This window comes from Thunnus thynnus, chromosome 21, assembly GCF_963924715.1.
Source record: "Thunnus thynnus chromosome 21, fThuThy2.1, whole genome shotgun sequence".
Classification (NCBI taxonomy): domain Eukaryota; kingdom Metazoa; phylum Chordata; class Actinopteri; order Scombriformes; family Scombridae; genus Thunnus; species Thunnus thynnus.
Genome location: NC_089537.1, coordinates 27391570 through 27407517, shown reverse-complemented (window position 1 = coordinate 27407517; position 15948 = coordinate 27391570). Strand labels below are relative to the sequence as shown.

Sequence of the window (15948 nt, the reverse complement as noted above, 5' to 3'; positions counted from 1 at the left end):
AAAGTTAACAATAGTCCATACATTTTTATGTTTACATTCAAAATAACTGATAATATTTTCCCATCAGTGATAATTGCATGTGTTGTATTGCACAATATATAATTCTCAAAGTCTTTCCAAAATGTTTGTGACAAAGAATCTAAAAGGAACAAACCATGCCTTGTGCCAGTTGATGTCTGTAAAATGGGAGTTCCAAAAATATTTTCCATGTGGGGTTATTTTCCTATTGTAGTATTGCAGAGACTCTCTCTAATATGTCTATTGGTGTATATGTTGCTCATAATATCAGTCCCATTTATATAAAGAGTGAATGCAAATTTAGGAACCTCATGTTGCTTTTTTTTTATAACTTTTCATTAATTCTAATATATCATTGGGTCTGGATTTTATTACTAAGCTAAATTCTTTAAACGTGATAGTAAATGCTTGCATAGAAAAGTTTCATAATTAAGTAGTTGGCCATTAGAATCAAATAAGTCCTTTAAGAAGGTGATGTTTTTGTCAACCCAATTTTGTGAAATAAAGTGACTTGTTCCTTTTAGTGATACATTCAGTGTTCCATATGATATTATGTGAATACAAGTTTCCACGCCATAAGAGCTTGTTGATAGAATTTGAATGGTTTTACCAGTAACCTTGCAATACTATAGTTACACAGTAATAAAAAATGGAAGTCCTACTTTTTAATATAGTTTGTGTGGAATGAAATACCAAAATGCTTTTAAACATTATTTTATCCATTTTACCTTAAAGATATTATTCAAGCCCATGAAGTCCAGTAATTCAAAGCCACCCTTTGGATCCAGAAAGCACTGCTTTTTTTAGATGATGGTGCTTATTTTTCCACACAAAGTTTGTAAATATGTTATTAATGTCTTGAGTCATGAACATTGAGGGAAAGGGCTGGTTAGACAAATCTTGAAACCTCTTCAGTTTTAGTCAAAAGAACCCTTCCTAAGATTGATAGATCTTTTTGAAGCCATATTGTTTTAGTGATTTTGGCTGGACCACATCAGCGGAGCCAGCCCTACACACAAGAATGTGAGTGAGTGAGTGAGTGAAGTTGCACCAATGGTCACCTGGCCGAATTTTTATTTCCCCATTAGCAATTTCTCTTTCAAAATGAGTCGGCGTGAACAGTTTTCTATTACGTCCTCAGGGGGCGTTTACAGCGGGTCTACTGACTGCAGCTCATTCCCAAATTCATCGCACATTAGAGCACCCAACAACTGAGCCAGCAGATGCCCTATCTCAGTCTGCACCTGGACTCACACACCATGTGACACCATGCTCCTCCAACTTTTGGAGGAGCATGTGGAGGTGTTGCTGTGGCTGACCCAACATGTGAGGTCCACGGCCTTGTTGCGGGTGGGGAGCGTCATGTTACTCCTCAAAGTGATGTCAGCAGCCCCCAGCAGTCCCCAGCACACCCGGGGGTGTGCTGGGGACTGCTGCATATTAGAATCCTCCACCGTTGGTTCTCGCAGCTTTGGCTGCATCCGAACCAGAACAAACAGGGCAAGCTTGCAGAGAGAAAACAGCTTTCTGTGCATCGGGACAAACAGTGTGAGCTTGCAGAGAGAAGACAGTTCTCCGTGCGCTGGGACAAACAGCACAAACTTGCAGAGTAGCAGAGCAAACAGCTCTCTATGTGCTGGAGGCATGAGGGAGAGCACACAGTTAAAGCGCCCTTTTTCTTTTTTGCTGCACTTTTTCTTTTTTTTTCTCATAGCTTATAGCAAACTTAGCTTAACATGCTACATGCTAGTTCCAACCATTTTGCTCTGGACTGTATAAAGGCCCCATTAGCCATTTCAACATAAATGTTACCTATGTTCTCCTTCAGTCTTTTCATTTTTATTTCTTCTTCCTCCAAAAGATTATCTTTTATCGTGAATGTCTTTAATTTGTCCATAATACTGATTTCTTTAGCTATATCTTTTTTTTTTGTTTCTTTGCTGTCTCATTGCTAATTCCCTCATATTGAATTCGAAATATTCCCATTTCTGTGTGTGACTCATTTTGTTGTCATCAAATATTTTTTTTGCTGTTGTTTTCACCAAATCACAAAATATATCATCATTTAATACATTATTACTTAATTTCCAAACCCCATTTAAATTCCTTCTCTAAATAAATAAAAAATAATAAATAAGGTCTAACGATTGGTTGGTTATTACATATCCATGTGGATAAGCCCTGCTTGAGGGAACAATACAACTAAGTGAAGTGATATATATTATTTCCTATGTAATTCCATTCTCCTGATCAACTGGCTCAGTTGCATGGTCCAAATGTACAATAATCATAATAATAATGCTTATAAGCACCTCCATATTTCTATTTGGATGAAGCTTGTTGTGATTTGAACAAGTTTTCAGTTTGGTAAATGAATAGGTGAAATAGTTCATTCATAAATAAATCTTCTTGTCTTCTTGTTGCTGAAGATAGTTCTTTATGACTCTGGCTGTATGTTTGCGGTTGTCATCATGCTGCAGGACAAATTTAATGATGAATGATCCCCTTAAGACACACTAAACAATAGATTTTTGTTTTCTAAATGAATGAGTTAGTTTCTGTGCTGTGTTGACTTGCTGTTCCATGTCTTTTCAGTCACCCTTTCCAACATCACTCAGCTGGTTCTCAGCCACAACAAGCTCACAGGTAAGCCTCTCCCTCTTTCCTTTGCACTCTCACAGACATCAGCTAAAACTGTCAGACAGCAGTGAGACGAGTTTGTGGACAGGAGCTGTCTCACATGATAATATGTAACTTTTTTTTCACTCACTGCTTTTTGTCTGTAAATGAATATCTAAAAAACCTCGTCATCCAAACTCTAACCCTTATGTGAAATCAATATAACAATGGTAAAACAGTGTTGCAAAAAGCACAATGGCATGGAAGTGATTATCAGAAATATTCAAATACAACAAAAACAAATTTTTACAACCTGTTTGCTCCTGTGATGGCCAAATATTCACATACCACTTTATTAATCACAACTATTTCCACAGTTTAGGAATCAAAGTCATTGTATATCACACATACAGTGGCTTGACAGATATTTTTATTTTGTTCTCAAAAGTCTTATTTATCTGTCATCCTGTTTTTGTGGTACTTATTTATTAAACTAACTCATATAATATTGTAGCAATTTCCCCTCAGAATGCTTTCACAGAAGGGATACATGAAGCAGAAATACATTGACAATATATTATTGGGCTCATGTGAATCACTGTAAATTAATGAACCCTACCAGTGTTTTTGTTTGCTTTGGCTCATCTTCTGCAAATCATGTGTACTTAACATTGCTGTTAACGTTTTTTTTAATACGGGAGTGTTGAAACATCTAAAACAATACATTTTGCTGTGGAAAATGCTTAAAGAGACAATTCACCGCTGTGAATATGATTTCTTAAAACTAGGTCACCTATGTAGTAGAAATGTGCAATTATTTCTTAAAATTGGTAGGGCTGTAGTCTGCTGGTTGACTGGTCGATTAGTTGGTCGATATGCTCTCGTCCGACTAAATTCTCATTGGTCGAATAATCTCTGTGTTATTTTCATAGGGAGAAAAGTGCTACATCAACAGCTTTCCAGGAGTAATCCATTATTTCCTGCGGCAGAAGGGACAGACTAACAAATTACCTGGGGGGGTGTATTCAAAACACCCCCGTTGTTTTCACAACTTTGAACTCGACCAACTTAAAGGAAACTGCTAGGTCCACCTGTACTTAACGTTTACTGAACGTGCTGAACGTTTACTGAATCTGTGTTTCTCCACAATGACACAATGAGCTAGACCAAAAATTTTTTTTTTGATATTTGGTAATATTGAAATCAATAGCGTTTGGGAGTCTCTGTGCAGCGCTGTTCCGGTACGTGAGTCAACCTCTGTCATTGCCTGGTTGCTTGGTAGCGTGGCTTTGTTCAGGAGTATGTTTGCGTAGCGAGTGGGAAAGAGTGAGGGGCAGAGAAGTGATGGTGGATGTGAGCGGGGTAGAGGAAAAGGTCAGGAGTAAGTTGTCAGTCTGGCAGTAAATGTACAGTACAGACTACAGTGTGTCAGTTAATAAATGCTAAAAAGTCACGTCTGTTGTTTCCCAAATGCTGGAAAAGTAAAGGGGGTTAGCCCCAAAGTTAGCAACAATGGGTTAGCCTAACCTGAAGACACAAAACAGAGAAATACAGAACAGAGAAATGTGTGGCAGCTGAGTTTACTGTGCACTCTGTCCCGTTACATCATGCCCTCCCCCCCACGCGCACGCGACTAATCGATTAGTTGAAGATTATGTACGATTTTAGTCGACCAAGACTTTCTTTGGTTGAATGCAGAATGCATTGTGCGCAGTCGCATCCAATCAGCTACTGATGGCATGTTTACAGAACGCAGGCTGCAAGTATTATATCTCTTTACTGAGGCTTATTTTTGTTTACAAAATGTTTTTCCTCATCAGTCTGGATATGTTGTACCGGTGTGCAAAGATCATAAAACAAACAACGTGCTGGAGTCTGTGTATGTGTATACATATATATAACAAATACAGAGTTATATGCAGGTGAGAGATGCTCTGCGCATTTACGCACGAGGCACAGCAGCGTTATTTAAATCTCCGACTCACAGACAGGATCGGTCAGGATCTAATGTTAATTAATGTTCTGTCTTCTACACATCCAATAGGTCAGCTATTACACACACAGTCCAGGTTCATACAGTGAAACTGTTTGGAGTAAAGCAGCCGTCCTCCTGATAAAGCCTGAGCTCATTATGTTGAGCAGTGCAGCAAAACTAAAAACTGTACTTATCAACTAGACAGGACACAAGAGATTATCCAGCAATGCTTAGCTTCTGAAAAATTTTTTTAGACAGACAAGCGAAAAATGAATGGTTTCCTTTCTACTCAAATTGTTGATTTGATGAGGAAAATGGCTTGGGGAAGGAGAAAAAAAAGGAAAAAACGGGAAGAAGATTATGTTTTTTAATTCACTTGAAAAACGGAAAAACAAAAGAATGCATTTCTTTATGCTATTATCAAACAAGTTGAACACAGCTTTGGATGGAGGGTTCACGGACCAGGGGGCAGCAATGCCCTTCCCATGCCAAGTCTGCCGGAAAATAGAGGACATCAGTTGAGTAAGTGGTCCTTCAGTGTGGCCCAGGATGCATTGTATTTATACTGCTAAATGAATGTGGCCACATGCAGTCCAGACCACCTTTGAATGTGGTCTGAGTGATCGGATCTCAATGCGTCCTCAGTGTGTCTTGGGTGCGTTCACACCTGTACTTAGAGCTGTCCACTTGTGAGCAGATCAGCAGATTGTGAGAGATGGATGTTAATACCAGGTGTAAACAGGGCCTTAGTGTGGTATCCAGCTCTTATAATACATCCATGGTCTGACTCCACAGCATAAGTTGTAATAGTTTTGCCACACCTCTGCTCCAACTTTATATTGTAAAGCTAGTAGCTCCGGTGGTCGCTTCCTCCTCCGCAGTCTGTTGTATTCCATAGCACTATATTCAGCCTCATATCATGAAACTAGTTTTCTTCCAAATATGCTGATATTTTAGTATTTGACCTTTTTAGTATTTAAAAGTATATTTTAGTGTCTGCTTTTCCCTATTGCTAGCGTAACATGGGAGACATAATGTTTTGGGAGATCCTCCTTTGACAGTCCTTTAAGGCACCACTACAGAAAATGAGGAAACATAGTTTGTAGCCTAATGCAGATCTCCAAACTCTGCTGGATGTGTCACCCAGTAGACTTTTGCCGGCAAATGAGCAGGGAGCTCTGGGTGCAGGCAACATGGAGGGAAGTTAAACATTGTTCATTTGCATATTCCACCCACATTGTAATGAGTTAGGGTTTCCCTTTAACGATTAAATGATGGTTCAATTTATTCAATTCAATTCAATTCAATTCTAGTCTAGTGTTCACAGACAGCTGATGTCTGTTTCTGCTGTGCATTTAGTCTCTTGTCCAGGGTTCTCGTTATTTAAATTGATGTAGTGTTAACGGTCTGTGGTAAGTTCTTTTCTTCTGGTTTAATGTTCTGACAGGGAGTCCCACTGGGATGCTTCCAGTGGTCCTCATTGGTCATGTTGGTGATGTTTCGCAGCAGGACATCTGCAGAACATCCTCATATAGGTAAAACTTATCATGTGACTGATGCTTTACGCTTATGTGAAGACACCTAAGCCAGCTCTGAGAGAGAGATTCATATAGTCAGAGTATTTAATTACTGTCAGAGACATGTTGTAAATGTGGCAGCTCATGTGCCTCTGTCAAAGTTTTTAATATTCCCCATTGAACAAGAAGTATATTTGTATTGAGTGGACATCTTCAGTAACAGATAGAGTGAAGTGATGTAATGTTGTTTTGCACCAGAAGAGGTCACCACAGACACATCAGCACACTCACACTAACCTTTTGTTATGAAACAACATTTAAAAACCAGATACCCAGATACAGTTCTGATTGTGCATTAATAATATGCCATTATAATATAAAATGTGAATGTGTTAAATAAAAAAAAGTGTCTTTGAAAATGTCCACTCTGAAAAAAATTTTTTTTTAAAGATCCTCTCCAGAAATGTTTCATGATGTATAAAAATACTCTTAGCTTTGAATTTATGTCTGATATGTTTTTCTTCTGCAAAAAAATCAATTAACTTGTTAAAAAAATCTGAAACTTTCAACGACTCCTTCTCCTCATTGAAAAATCCAAAATATATGAATATGTAAACAGCGCACATTTCAACATTTCAAAAGTTTAACTGCTAGTCACATCACACACATGTAAGTTTCATACTGGACCATGATTGGCTCCAAACTAGTTGAGATGTCACAAATCTTGGTTTTAGGTACATGCCTTAAACTGAAAGGTGCGCACAGAGAAACTTTACTCCTTTAGCAGATTGAATGTGAAAACAACCACCTCTGAACATAAATCATTCTGCACAGTGAAGAGAACAAGAAGCAAAACATGTTTTTGAGTGAAGGGGGGCTTTAAACTTATTTTTCCTCTCTTGCTTCCCCTAATCTTTGGGAAAGCAGAACTTAGAAAAGTATGAAAAATATAAAAGTACGAACCTTCTAAATGACTATTCAATAACTATCCAACAAAACTGCTACAGTAAGATAACCTCAGAGTGGTAAACGAGTTTTCCTGTTTGCCTCTCTTCTCTCTACTGTGGCTTCAGTGCTTAAGTCTTTCTTCTTTATCGCAAACAATAAACATCTTTTAGGTAACATCATTTCGCTTGTTCTTCAGTCAATTTCATGTATTGTCAGTGGTCAGAGACATTTTCCTATCAGTATAGATATTTTGATAAGACAGTGTAAAAGTAATATGTTTATTATTATAAAACCCTGGGATCAGTTCTTAATAGAAACTTGCATGTAGTTTCCGCTGCGCTCGGAAAATTGATGTCTTATGTTTATTGTGTTGACTGGTAATGACAGAGAAGGTTCATTTAATTACAGAAGACAAAGAGACAAAATGTTTTTGACTATCTGTCCATCAGTGTCAAGGTTGGATGGCTGAAAACATTTATCTTCTGTAAAGGACTTGCAGAAAACTTCAGATAACGGCCATCATTACACCACATACAATATTTTTTTCTTTAAATAAAATTTGTATTTGAGATGCAGCTTTCCATCTGTGCTTGCTAAAACAGTAACATGTTCACTATCTGGAAGATGTGTTTGTGTGGGTGCTGTTTTCTAATCTGCTGCTGGAGATGGATAGATTACATACATCTCACTCTGCTGGGTTATTTATAACCCAGATCAGACAGAAGAAATGAGGATAACATAATTGCCGTAGTTACCCACCTGCAGGCACTCTCAAGGAACACTCAGTGCCTTGAGAGTGCCTTCCTTGAGGTAACTCTCCGCTGTCCCACTCTACCAGCAGCCTGTGAACGCAGCAGGAAATATCACAGTGTACTTAGTGCAGTCTCTTACTCTCCTTGATTTTATCCAATATGAATTGGTGATCCTACAAATGCAGCTGCATTGTGTCAGATAGGATGGAGGTGATGTTGCTGCTGCATGAAGGCAGTCAAGAGTTATAGTGACATGTGGAAAGTCTTCCATTAGAAGGACTGCCACCACTGACAGGTGCTAACGTGCCTGCACTATGGTCATCACACTCATTGCAGGTGACCATTTCCCATCACACCCAAATGTCACCTGTCATGTCTGTGTGTGTCTGTGTAGGGCTGCAGTGGTTTTCTTCCTCAAACATACCAACATACAGACAGATAATCCAGGAGCTCCTCAGGAGTCTATGGACTACAGGACCGAGGAGCCTATATGGAAATTAATATCATATATTGTATGGAAGACCTTATAAATACTCTAGGTTTGTCTATCTGGACAGGAGTTTGTGGTATCCTGTTAATTGAGCTCTGTTCAGTGGTCCACAGAGAGAGGCCTGTCATCTTTACAGATTGGATGTCCTCAGCTCATCTGCAACTCTGGTTTGGGGCCAGACAATGCATTTTGAAATGATGAACTGAAAATTATTACCTTAATTGATATGCACTACAAATACTAAAATAAAAAATAATGATATTAATGATGTCTACAATGATAAATGTTAGTGGATGAAGTGAGGAGAGTTGCTTTATATCAAAAACGTTTGGTGGACTTTTTCCATTCGCTGTTGATTGAAGACTTGCGCCAATAAGAAATTTCAGGGTCCATAACAATAACTGATAATTATCCGTTTGTTATAGCCAATATGATGCAATAACCAATAATTTTATTATTACAAATGCAAAAGTGTGATGACAATTAATATATATTTTTAATTTGACAAGTTTATTTTTCTAATACAACATCAATGTTTAGAGCATTCACCATGCCTACAATAAAGAATACATTTATTTATTGTTAAGTTTTTTTGTCACAATTATTAATATGTAGTCTATTTAACATCAGACCTGATCTCCTTTTTGACAAGACCCTTAGATCACTTTTCATATTGTTGAATTGATTAATGGTTACCTTAAGCTCTCAGACTCCACTATTTAGAAAGGCTGCAGGTCTTTTACAGTGAACTGGTTAACAGCTCTGTGGCATCATTCATGCCCTGCTCTGTCCTCCTCTCTCTGCTTCTGCTGGTCAGAGACTCACTGTTGTAGGTAGAGAGGAAAAGCTGCTGATCACAGCCTGAAGTCTACAAGAATTCAACTGCTTTTCAGATACTTAGTCACTTAGACTCAATCCTTACATACAATTTTACGTTTGTTTTGAGCTTGTTCAGTTTTCTATTAGCATAACGAGCTCCATATGGCTATTAAACATATCTGCAGTGAATGAGAGGGGAGCAGGTATTGGGCTTTTTTCCTGTCTTTATTCAAGAGCGTGGTCTTTCAATTTGAGAGCATGATTTATTGATTCCACGTTCAGATTTTGTAATTTGCTCCCTCAAACCCTGCCCTTGCAGTTAAATTGCTCCTGCTTGTGCTTAAGTTTGCTCTACTTCTGCTCAAACTGTATGCTTGCACTCAGATATATTACTGCTTGCACAGATTTCCTACTTCATCTTCAGCCCTTCTCTCAGCAGTCAGGCTGCTTTTGTGCACTCGTCAGATGTCTGCTCTCAGATTTCTGCTCTGCTCTCCGATTGTTTTGTGCAACATTGTCAACATTCCCCAACCAGTAGAATGTCAGGTGTAGTGTTGACCAATGAAATGATCCCTGCCTCCTTGCAGGCACATTCGCTTAACTTCTTAGAGCGTCCCATATGGATAGTTACTCTTTGACCGGATTCATCCACTCCTGCCCTCCAGGGCTTTATTAAATGTACTTCTCTTGCTTTCTTTATGACTTTTTGAATAAAAGGCAAGTTAATATATATACCAGTGTCTGTACTTTTTCTCTTATTATAATAGCTACATATAAGAGTAGCCATAAAGCACAGTGGCCTCCCGTCGGTGTGCTGGAGGAGAAAACGACATCACCTTCATGACTCGAGAGTGGGAGTCTAGCGGATTGCCCAAAGTCAATGACCTTGAGTAACTTTTTTATTTTAATGGTGCTATTACTTCCTTCAAATTGGCTAAGTTGTGGCACAAGAATACATCCATTGATAATATTCTTGGTTTTCAAGCTTTGTATTTTTATGTGAACTCTGATGAAGCTGGAGCAGGAAATCTTTGCAAGCAACAATATATTTGAGTGGCAGAATACAGTCTGAGCAGAAGCAGAGCAAATCTAAGTGCAAGCAGGGGCTATTTTAAGTGTGAGGGCAGGGTTTGAGGGAATGAATTACAAAATCTGAACGTGAAATCAATAAATCATGTTCTCAAATTGAAAGACTATGCTCTTGAATAAAGATAGGAAAAAGCCCCATAAGGGGGATAAATAAATTGCTCATACTATCTCCATCTCCGTTAGTGGTGAATTTTGTTGCGACATTGAGCAGTCACTGTCAACTCAAGTAAAGTATAACCTAAATTCTGTGTCAACATATAGATGATTTAATTTGTGAATTTAAGTAAAGCCATTGCTTCCCTGTTAATGATCTTTTGATTTGATCCTGAATTGTGAAGCACTTTGTGAAGTCTGTTTCAATTTGAGCTCTGTAGATTAATTTGCTCAAACGTAAAGCCAAATCAAGACAAGTTTTACCTGTAGATGAACCAGTCAGATGAATGATGAATCAGCATTTTGTGTTTTCTAATAACTGTAAGTCACTCTTAGTGCTGTGTTTACAACATTTACCAAGGTCAACAACCTTTTAACAGCTTAAGATAACATCATGTTAATAGAGTTGTTGTTCAGTGTTAGTACGTGTATTAAAATATTTATTTAGACACAGGTGTAAGTCAGACCTTATCAGTTTTTTCTGCCTCCTGCTTTGAATTTGTTCATGTCTCTCCATCACCTGACACCTGGACTGCTTATGTGTTTCTCTTTTCTCCTTAAACTTTGTCTTTAAATCTTGAATCAGTTGCACCTTCTTCCTTCTTGAATCAGTTCTTTACTTTCTCCTTGTTTTTCTTTCAGCGCCATTAATGTTACATCATGCGTTTCTTCCTCACTTCTGTCTCCCCTCCTACTTCATTCACTCACTGAAAATGTAAAAACCCTTCCTTTTTAAAAGTCAGAGCATGAAGCAGAACTTTAGCTTGTATGGTGTTAATTACAGTATTTGTGGACAAGTACACAGTGGGTATGTATAAGAAGTCAAGCTATCCAAACTATCAAGCTACATTAACATTACTGTAATGTAAAGCAGCAGTACCAGATAAACTGGACAGTTAAAACTACACTAATGTCAATTTTAAAAACTTAAGTTCCACTGCAGAGCTTTTCTAGCTACTTATTTTGTTGTATTTTGTCTAACAGATTATTACTGATGCTGCACATGTTAATGTCATATGATCCTCTGAACTCTGATTCATTCGTCTGTCCCATGAAAGCGGCTCTAGTCTGCCTGCTAGCTTCAACACAGAGGGTTTTAAACACCTGTGTAGCAGGAATCTGTAGTGGTTTGTTGATCTGTTTTACATTAACAGCCGTCTCCATGTCTCATACAAGGATACAATGTTCAAACAGAAAACAAAATGAGTGATGGCAGAAGCTACAACAGAAACTGTGGTAGGCAGCCAGTCTGAGCTAGCAGCTGTGAAGTGCTATTCTGCTAGTATAATTTACATTTGTTTTTATTTGTTTCTTTCAGCTGGGGTGGGGGTAAGGCTTTGGTAGGGGAAACACTGCACATAACGTGAAGACGCACGTGTTTGTTTCTTTTGTTTTTTCTTGTTCATGACTTTTAATGTTCAAATTTACCCACTCTGGTGGGGCAACTAAATATCTCTTCCACTTGCCCTACAAAAAAATCTTAATGTTGAGCCCTGCCTGAGGGAATCAATCTTTTCATTTTCGAACAATTTTATGATAATTTATTATTTTAAATGTAACTTTATTTAACTCACCTGTTCTGTCATGTCAATAACGGGCCATGGGGCAATTTTTAAAAGCTGTCATTCCATGAGCAAACATCTGAATTTATTGTGGATAGCTGTTAATCAAAATGCCTAGATTTGCCTGGGTTGGAACATCAATTATTTTACTTAAATTTCAGGATGTAGATCATTGTTTTTTATAGGCTATCTTTTGTGAAGCCCACTGACTCACTGATTACATGACTCAAGTTGTGGACACACCTGCACATGCACAGGCATATACTGTACTGCACATAATGGTATTATCCACATCATGGTTGTGAATAAGCGGTCAGCAGGTTAATGACAGGACCGCAAGTGGCAGCCCCCAATAAAGTCTCTGCCTGTAGTCTCCTCTCAGTGTCAGGTGTTTAGTGCAGTGTCAGCAGTGACTGTTTTTTATGTAAGGGGCACATTGGCTGTCAGTATGACAGACTTTTAACAGTAGATCAGGCATCTGAAACCTCTTCCACTGTTCTAGGCGCCTGAGGTCTCCACTGGTTCCAGGGTTGTGGACTTGAGTCACATGACCTGGACTCATGTCATGAATTTGATGACGTTGAACTTGAATGGACAAAATCAAGGTGCTATGTGTCCTAGACGCTAATCACTACAACAGACTGACTACTGAAACTGCTCTCACCAAGGTAGTCAGCAAAAGTAGTGTGAGCAGCATGTCAGCAGAACAGTAGCAGCAGCTAGTGTTTTATCTGTGTGTCTGCACCATAGACTGTAAAAATAATGGACATAGCCACTGTGACGTCACCAAGTGGTTTGTGGACTCCTGTTTTGAATCCTCGAATTTGGCATTTTGACTGTCACCACCTTGGTTTTTTGGAGCCAGAAGTGATAAGAAGTGACCATATTTGGACAAGAGCTTGGACTTGGGGAGGAGCTCCCCAGGGTCCAACTAGAGCACGCCAGGCACTGCTGTGGTAGCAACTTGTCAATCACAAGGTAGCCACACCCTAAAGCATACCCTGCTTTAACTCCATGCATGAACATCAGGCTGTATTGAAGAAGAGACCATGCATGACACCATAAACTCATTAGGAAACTGTTTACTGAGGTAATAAATCAAGTGAGAAGTAGGGTCAGACTTCAATACAAACAATCCTTTCTCCTGGTTCAAATGACCCCAGAGGTCATTTATGCTTTTAGTTCAGGCCACAATTCAGTTATTGGTCAGATATGGTCTCTCAGGAAGTCTATTCAATCTCCATTTTGTCACAGTGTTTAAATTTTCGATAATGTCCTGCTAACAGACACCCAATAGGCAAAGAGCTCAGTTCGGGGTCCAGGGAACAGGCATTCTCCATGTCTCTCGGTTTGAAATTAAAGAAAGGCTGTTATACCCATGCATTATCCGTGAATCATTGAAGATGTCCTACAGTGTGATGGGTTCACAGCTGTGCAGATGATGACATCTGTACAGCTTGATGAAATCTGAGTTGTGGTTCGGCAGGTAGATTGGGTCGTCCAGTAATCGGTAGATCAGTGGTTTGATCCCTGACTCCTCCAGTCCGCAAGGTGACATGTCTTTGGGCTAGATACTGAACCCCCAATTACTCCCGAAGGCTGTGCCATCAGCATGTGAGTGTAAATATCCTGATGAGTGTATGAATCAGTGAATGTTGACATGTAGTGTAAAGTGCTTTGAGTGCTCAGAAGACTAGAAAGGTGCTATATAAATGCAGTCCATTTACCATTTTTACAATAATATAACATGTAGTGTCTATAGGTGGGATAGGGTGCGTGTCAGTAGGGGTCCCAGGCCTTGTTGATGAAACCAGATTCCCCTTAAAATTTATTGTGTGACTTGAAATGGAGGTGTACACAACTTCTATGTGTGCTGTCCAAGTACACAGCTGTAAGCATCATTTGAGTCTAATTTTTCAGGGATTAAGTAATAGGTTAACAACTTACAACTTTTCTGCAGCAATGGAAGTATGTTAAATATTGAAAGTTGATGCAAACAAGTCCTACAGTTTCCCAACTTTTATTGATTACTACAAACCTTCTGTCTGTGTAAGAGCTGGATCCAGAGTTTACCTGCACAGAGTGACTGGCAGCCTGGACCCAAAGGGTTGTCACAGCATCCTGCAGAGCCATGCAGTACCCTCTGGTCTACAGCTAGCTGGTCAGGTATTCACCCTTCAGCAAGATAATGATCCAAAACAAACCTCCAGGCTGTCAGAACTACCTTAGAAGAAAAGAACAAGACATAAGACAGACATCAAATCATGGAACCAGCACAGTCATTGAGCTGGTTTGGGATGAACTGGACAGAAGGGGGAAAGCAAGGCAACCTACTAGTGCAACACATTTGTGGGAAGTTCTGCAACAGTGTTGTGAAGAACTTTCCCAACAATATTTGATTTCCATTGTAGAAAGAATGTCACAAGTGTACTTGGCTGTTATATCTGCAAAAGGTGGCTACTTTGATGAGTTAAAAATTCAGTTTTTTTTCCACGATTTATTTAAAAAAAATCTCCAATTATTGATTTGTTCAGTGCTTTAATTTCAGAGTGCATTGAGATGGTGTAAATTTCTTTGCAGATGTAGTTGGTAAAGCTGCATGCTTAATTTGCACTGAATATATTGCTGTGTTTAAGGATTACAATCTCAGTCAACACTTGGATATTGAGGTTTGCAAAGTCAAAACAAGATCAGCTTATCATTGGATCTGGGAGGAGCATGGCTGTTTATTAGCAATAACTGATAATTATCAGAGATAATTATTTATTATTAAAATTAATACAATTATTGATATGAATTAATAATAACGGGGCACCACCCAGAAACCAGGACCGATAATCAGACAGTGAGGTAGACTCATGAAAGACTAGAATGCTAATATCTGAGGGATGTACGCGTGTGTGTGGGTTTGTAGCAAGAGAGGAAAGAAAGAGGAGGGAAAGTGACCGGGGGGGGGGGGACACAGAGACCGTGCCTACGGACAGCAGTCTGTAACACACATTGTCGACTTTTGGTCAACAAACAACTTGCTTTCTCGCTCACGGTGGTACAAACACAGCAGTCCTGAGTGGGACAAACACAACAGACAGTCTAGTGTGGTGAACACAACTAAACAGGCAGCAAACTTTAACTACTCCTCAGAGTATAGCAGAACAAAGGTAGTTGGCGGTCTGTCAATTCACAACAAACAACAGCTCTGAAGCTGCAAATAACACACTTTCATAACCTATATCTGCTAAGAGGACTTAAGCCTCTTACTTGTGTCGCTTAAGGAAGCGAGTAGGGTGTGTTTCAGTCTGTCTTTGGGTCTGGCTCAGTTCCTGGGCTCGGATGCTGAAAAGGCTGTCCTCGTGCTCTGCCAGTGGGTTTCATGGCAAGCTAGTCCTTGGTGGCGTGGCGTAGTCAACTACGTTGAAGAAGAGCGGGGCATAGACGTTTTCTGCATCTTCGTGAAGAAATCCTTTTCTTTGTTCTGCAGGCAATGAGAGCACTGGGTTGCAGCAGCAGTCTGTCTCTCTCTCGGATCCGGTGATTGTGTTTGGGCGAACATGGGCGAAGTCTTGTCTTGTCCAGCAAGGGGAGAATCTTCCAGTCAGTGGGGGGAAAAGCAGATGTGCACGGGGTTACCTCCTTTAGTGAACTGGCTCGTGAGAAAGCAAAGCTTCCTCCGGTGTGGTTACAATGAAAAGGCAATGTATGTCTTTGTGCAGCCGGTACTTAAAGTTGCGGTGATGTCACGGCTGTGTTGCCATGACTCCTGGTGGTGTTGGTGCGTCTCTGAGAGACAATTTCACACCAAGGTACGAACTGAGCAAAGCACGATGGGAGATGGAGTCTGTGAGAGCAGCTCTTTTTGTTTTAGGGGTTAAAGGTATAATATGTAATTATTCCACATTAAAATGTCTAAAAACAACTAGGGTACCCATAGTACCCATAGTACCCATAGTACCCATAGGCCAAATAGCATGTGATTGACAGCTTGTCTCGGGATGTGCAAAACAACTTC

General features: G+C 39.4%; 1 protein-coding gene across 1 annotated transcript in view; it reads left to right on the top strand.

The window, feature by feature from the left end:
• Window positions 1-15948, top strand: part of rsu1 (Ras suppressor protein 1) — a 64717-nt gene that overhangs the window by 853 nt on the left and 47916 nt on the right. Inside the window, exon 3 of the mRNA XM_067577705.1 lies at window positions 2614-2664. Coding sequence (XP_067433806.1) covers window positions 2614-2664 — 51 coding nt within the window. The remainder of the gene's footprint in view (window positions 1-2613; window positions 2665-15948) is intronic.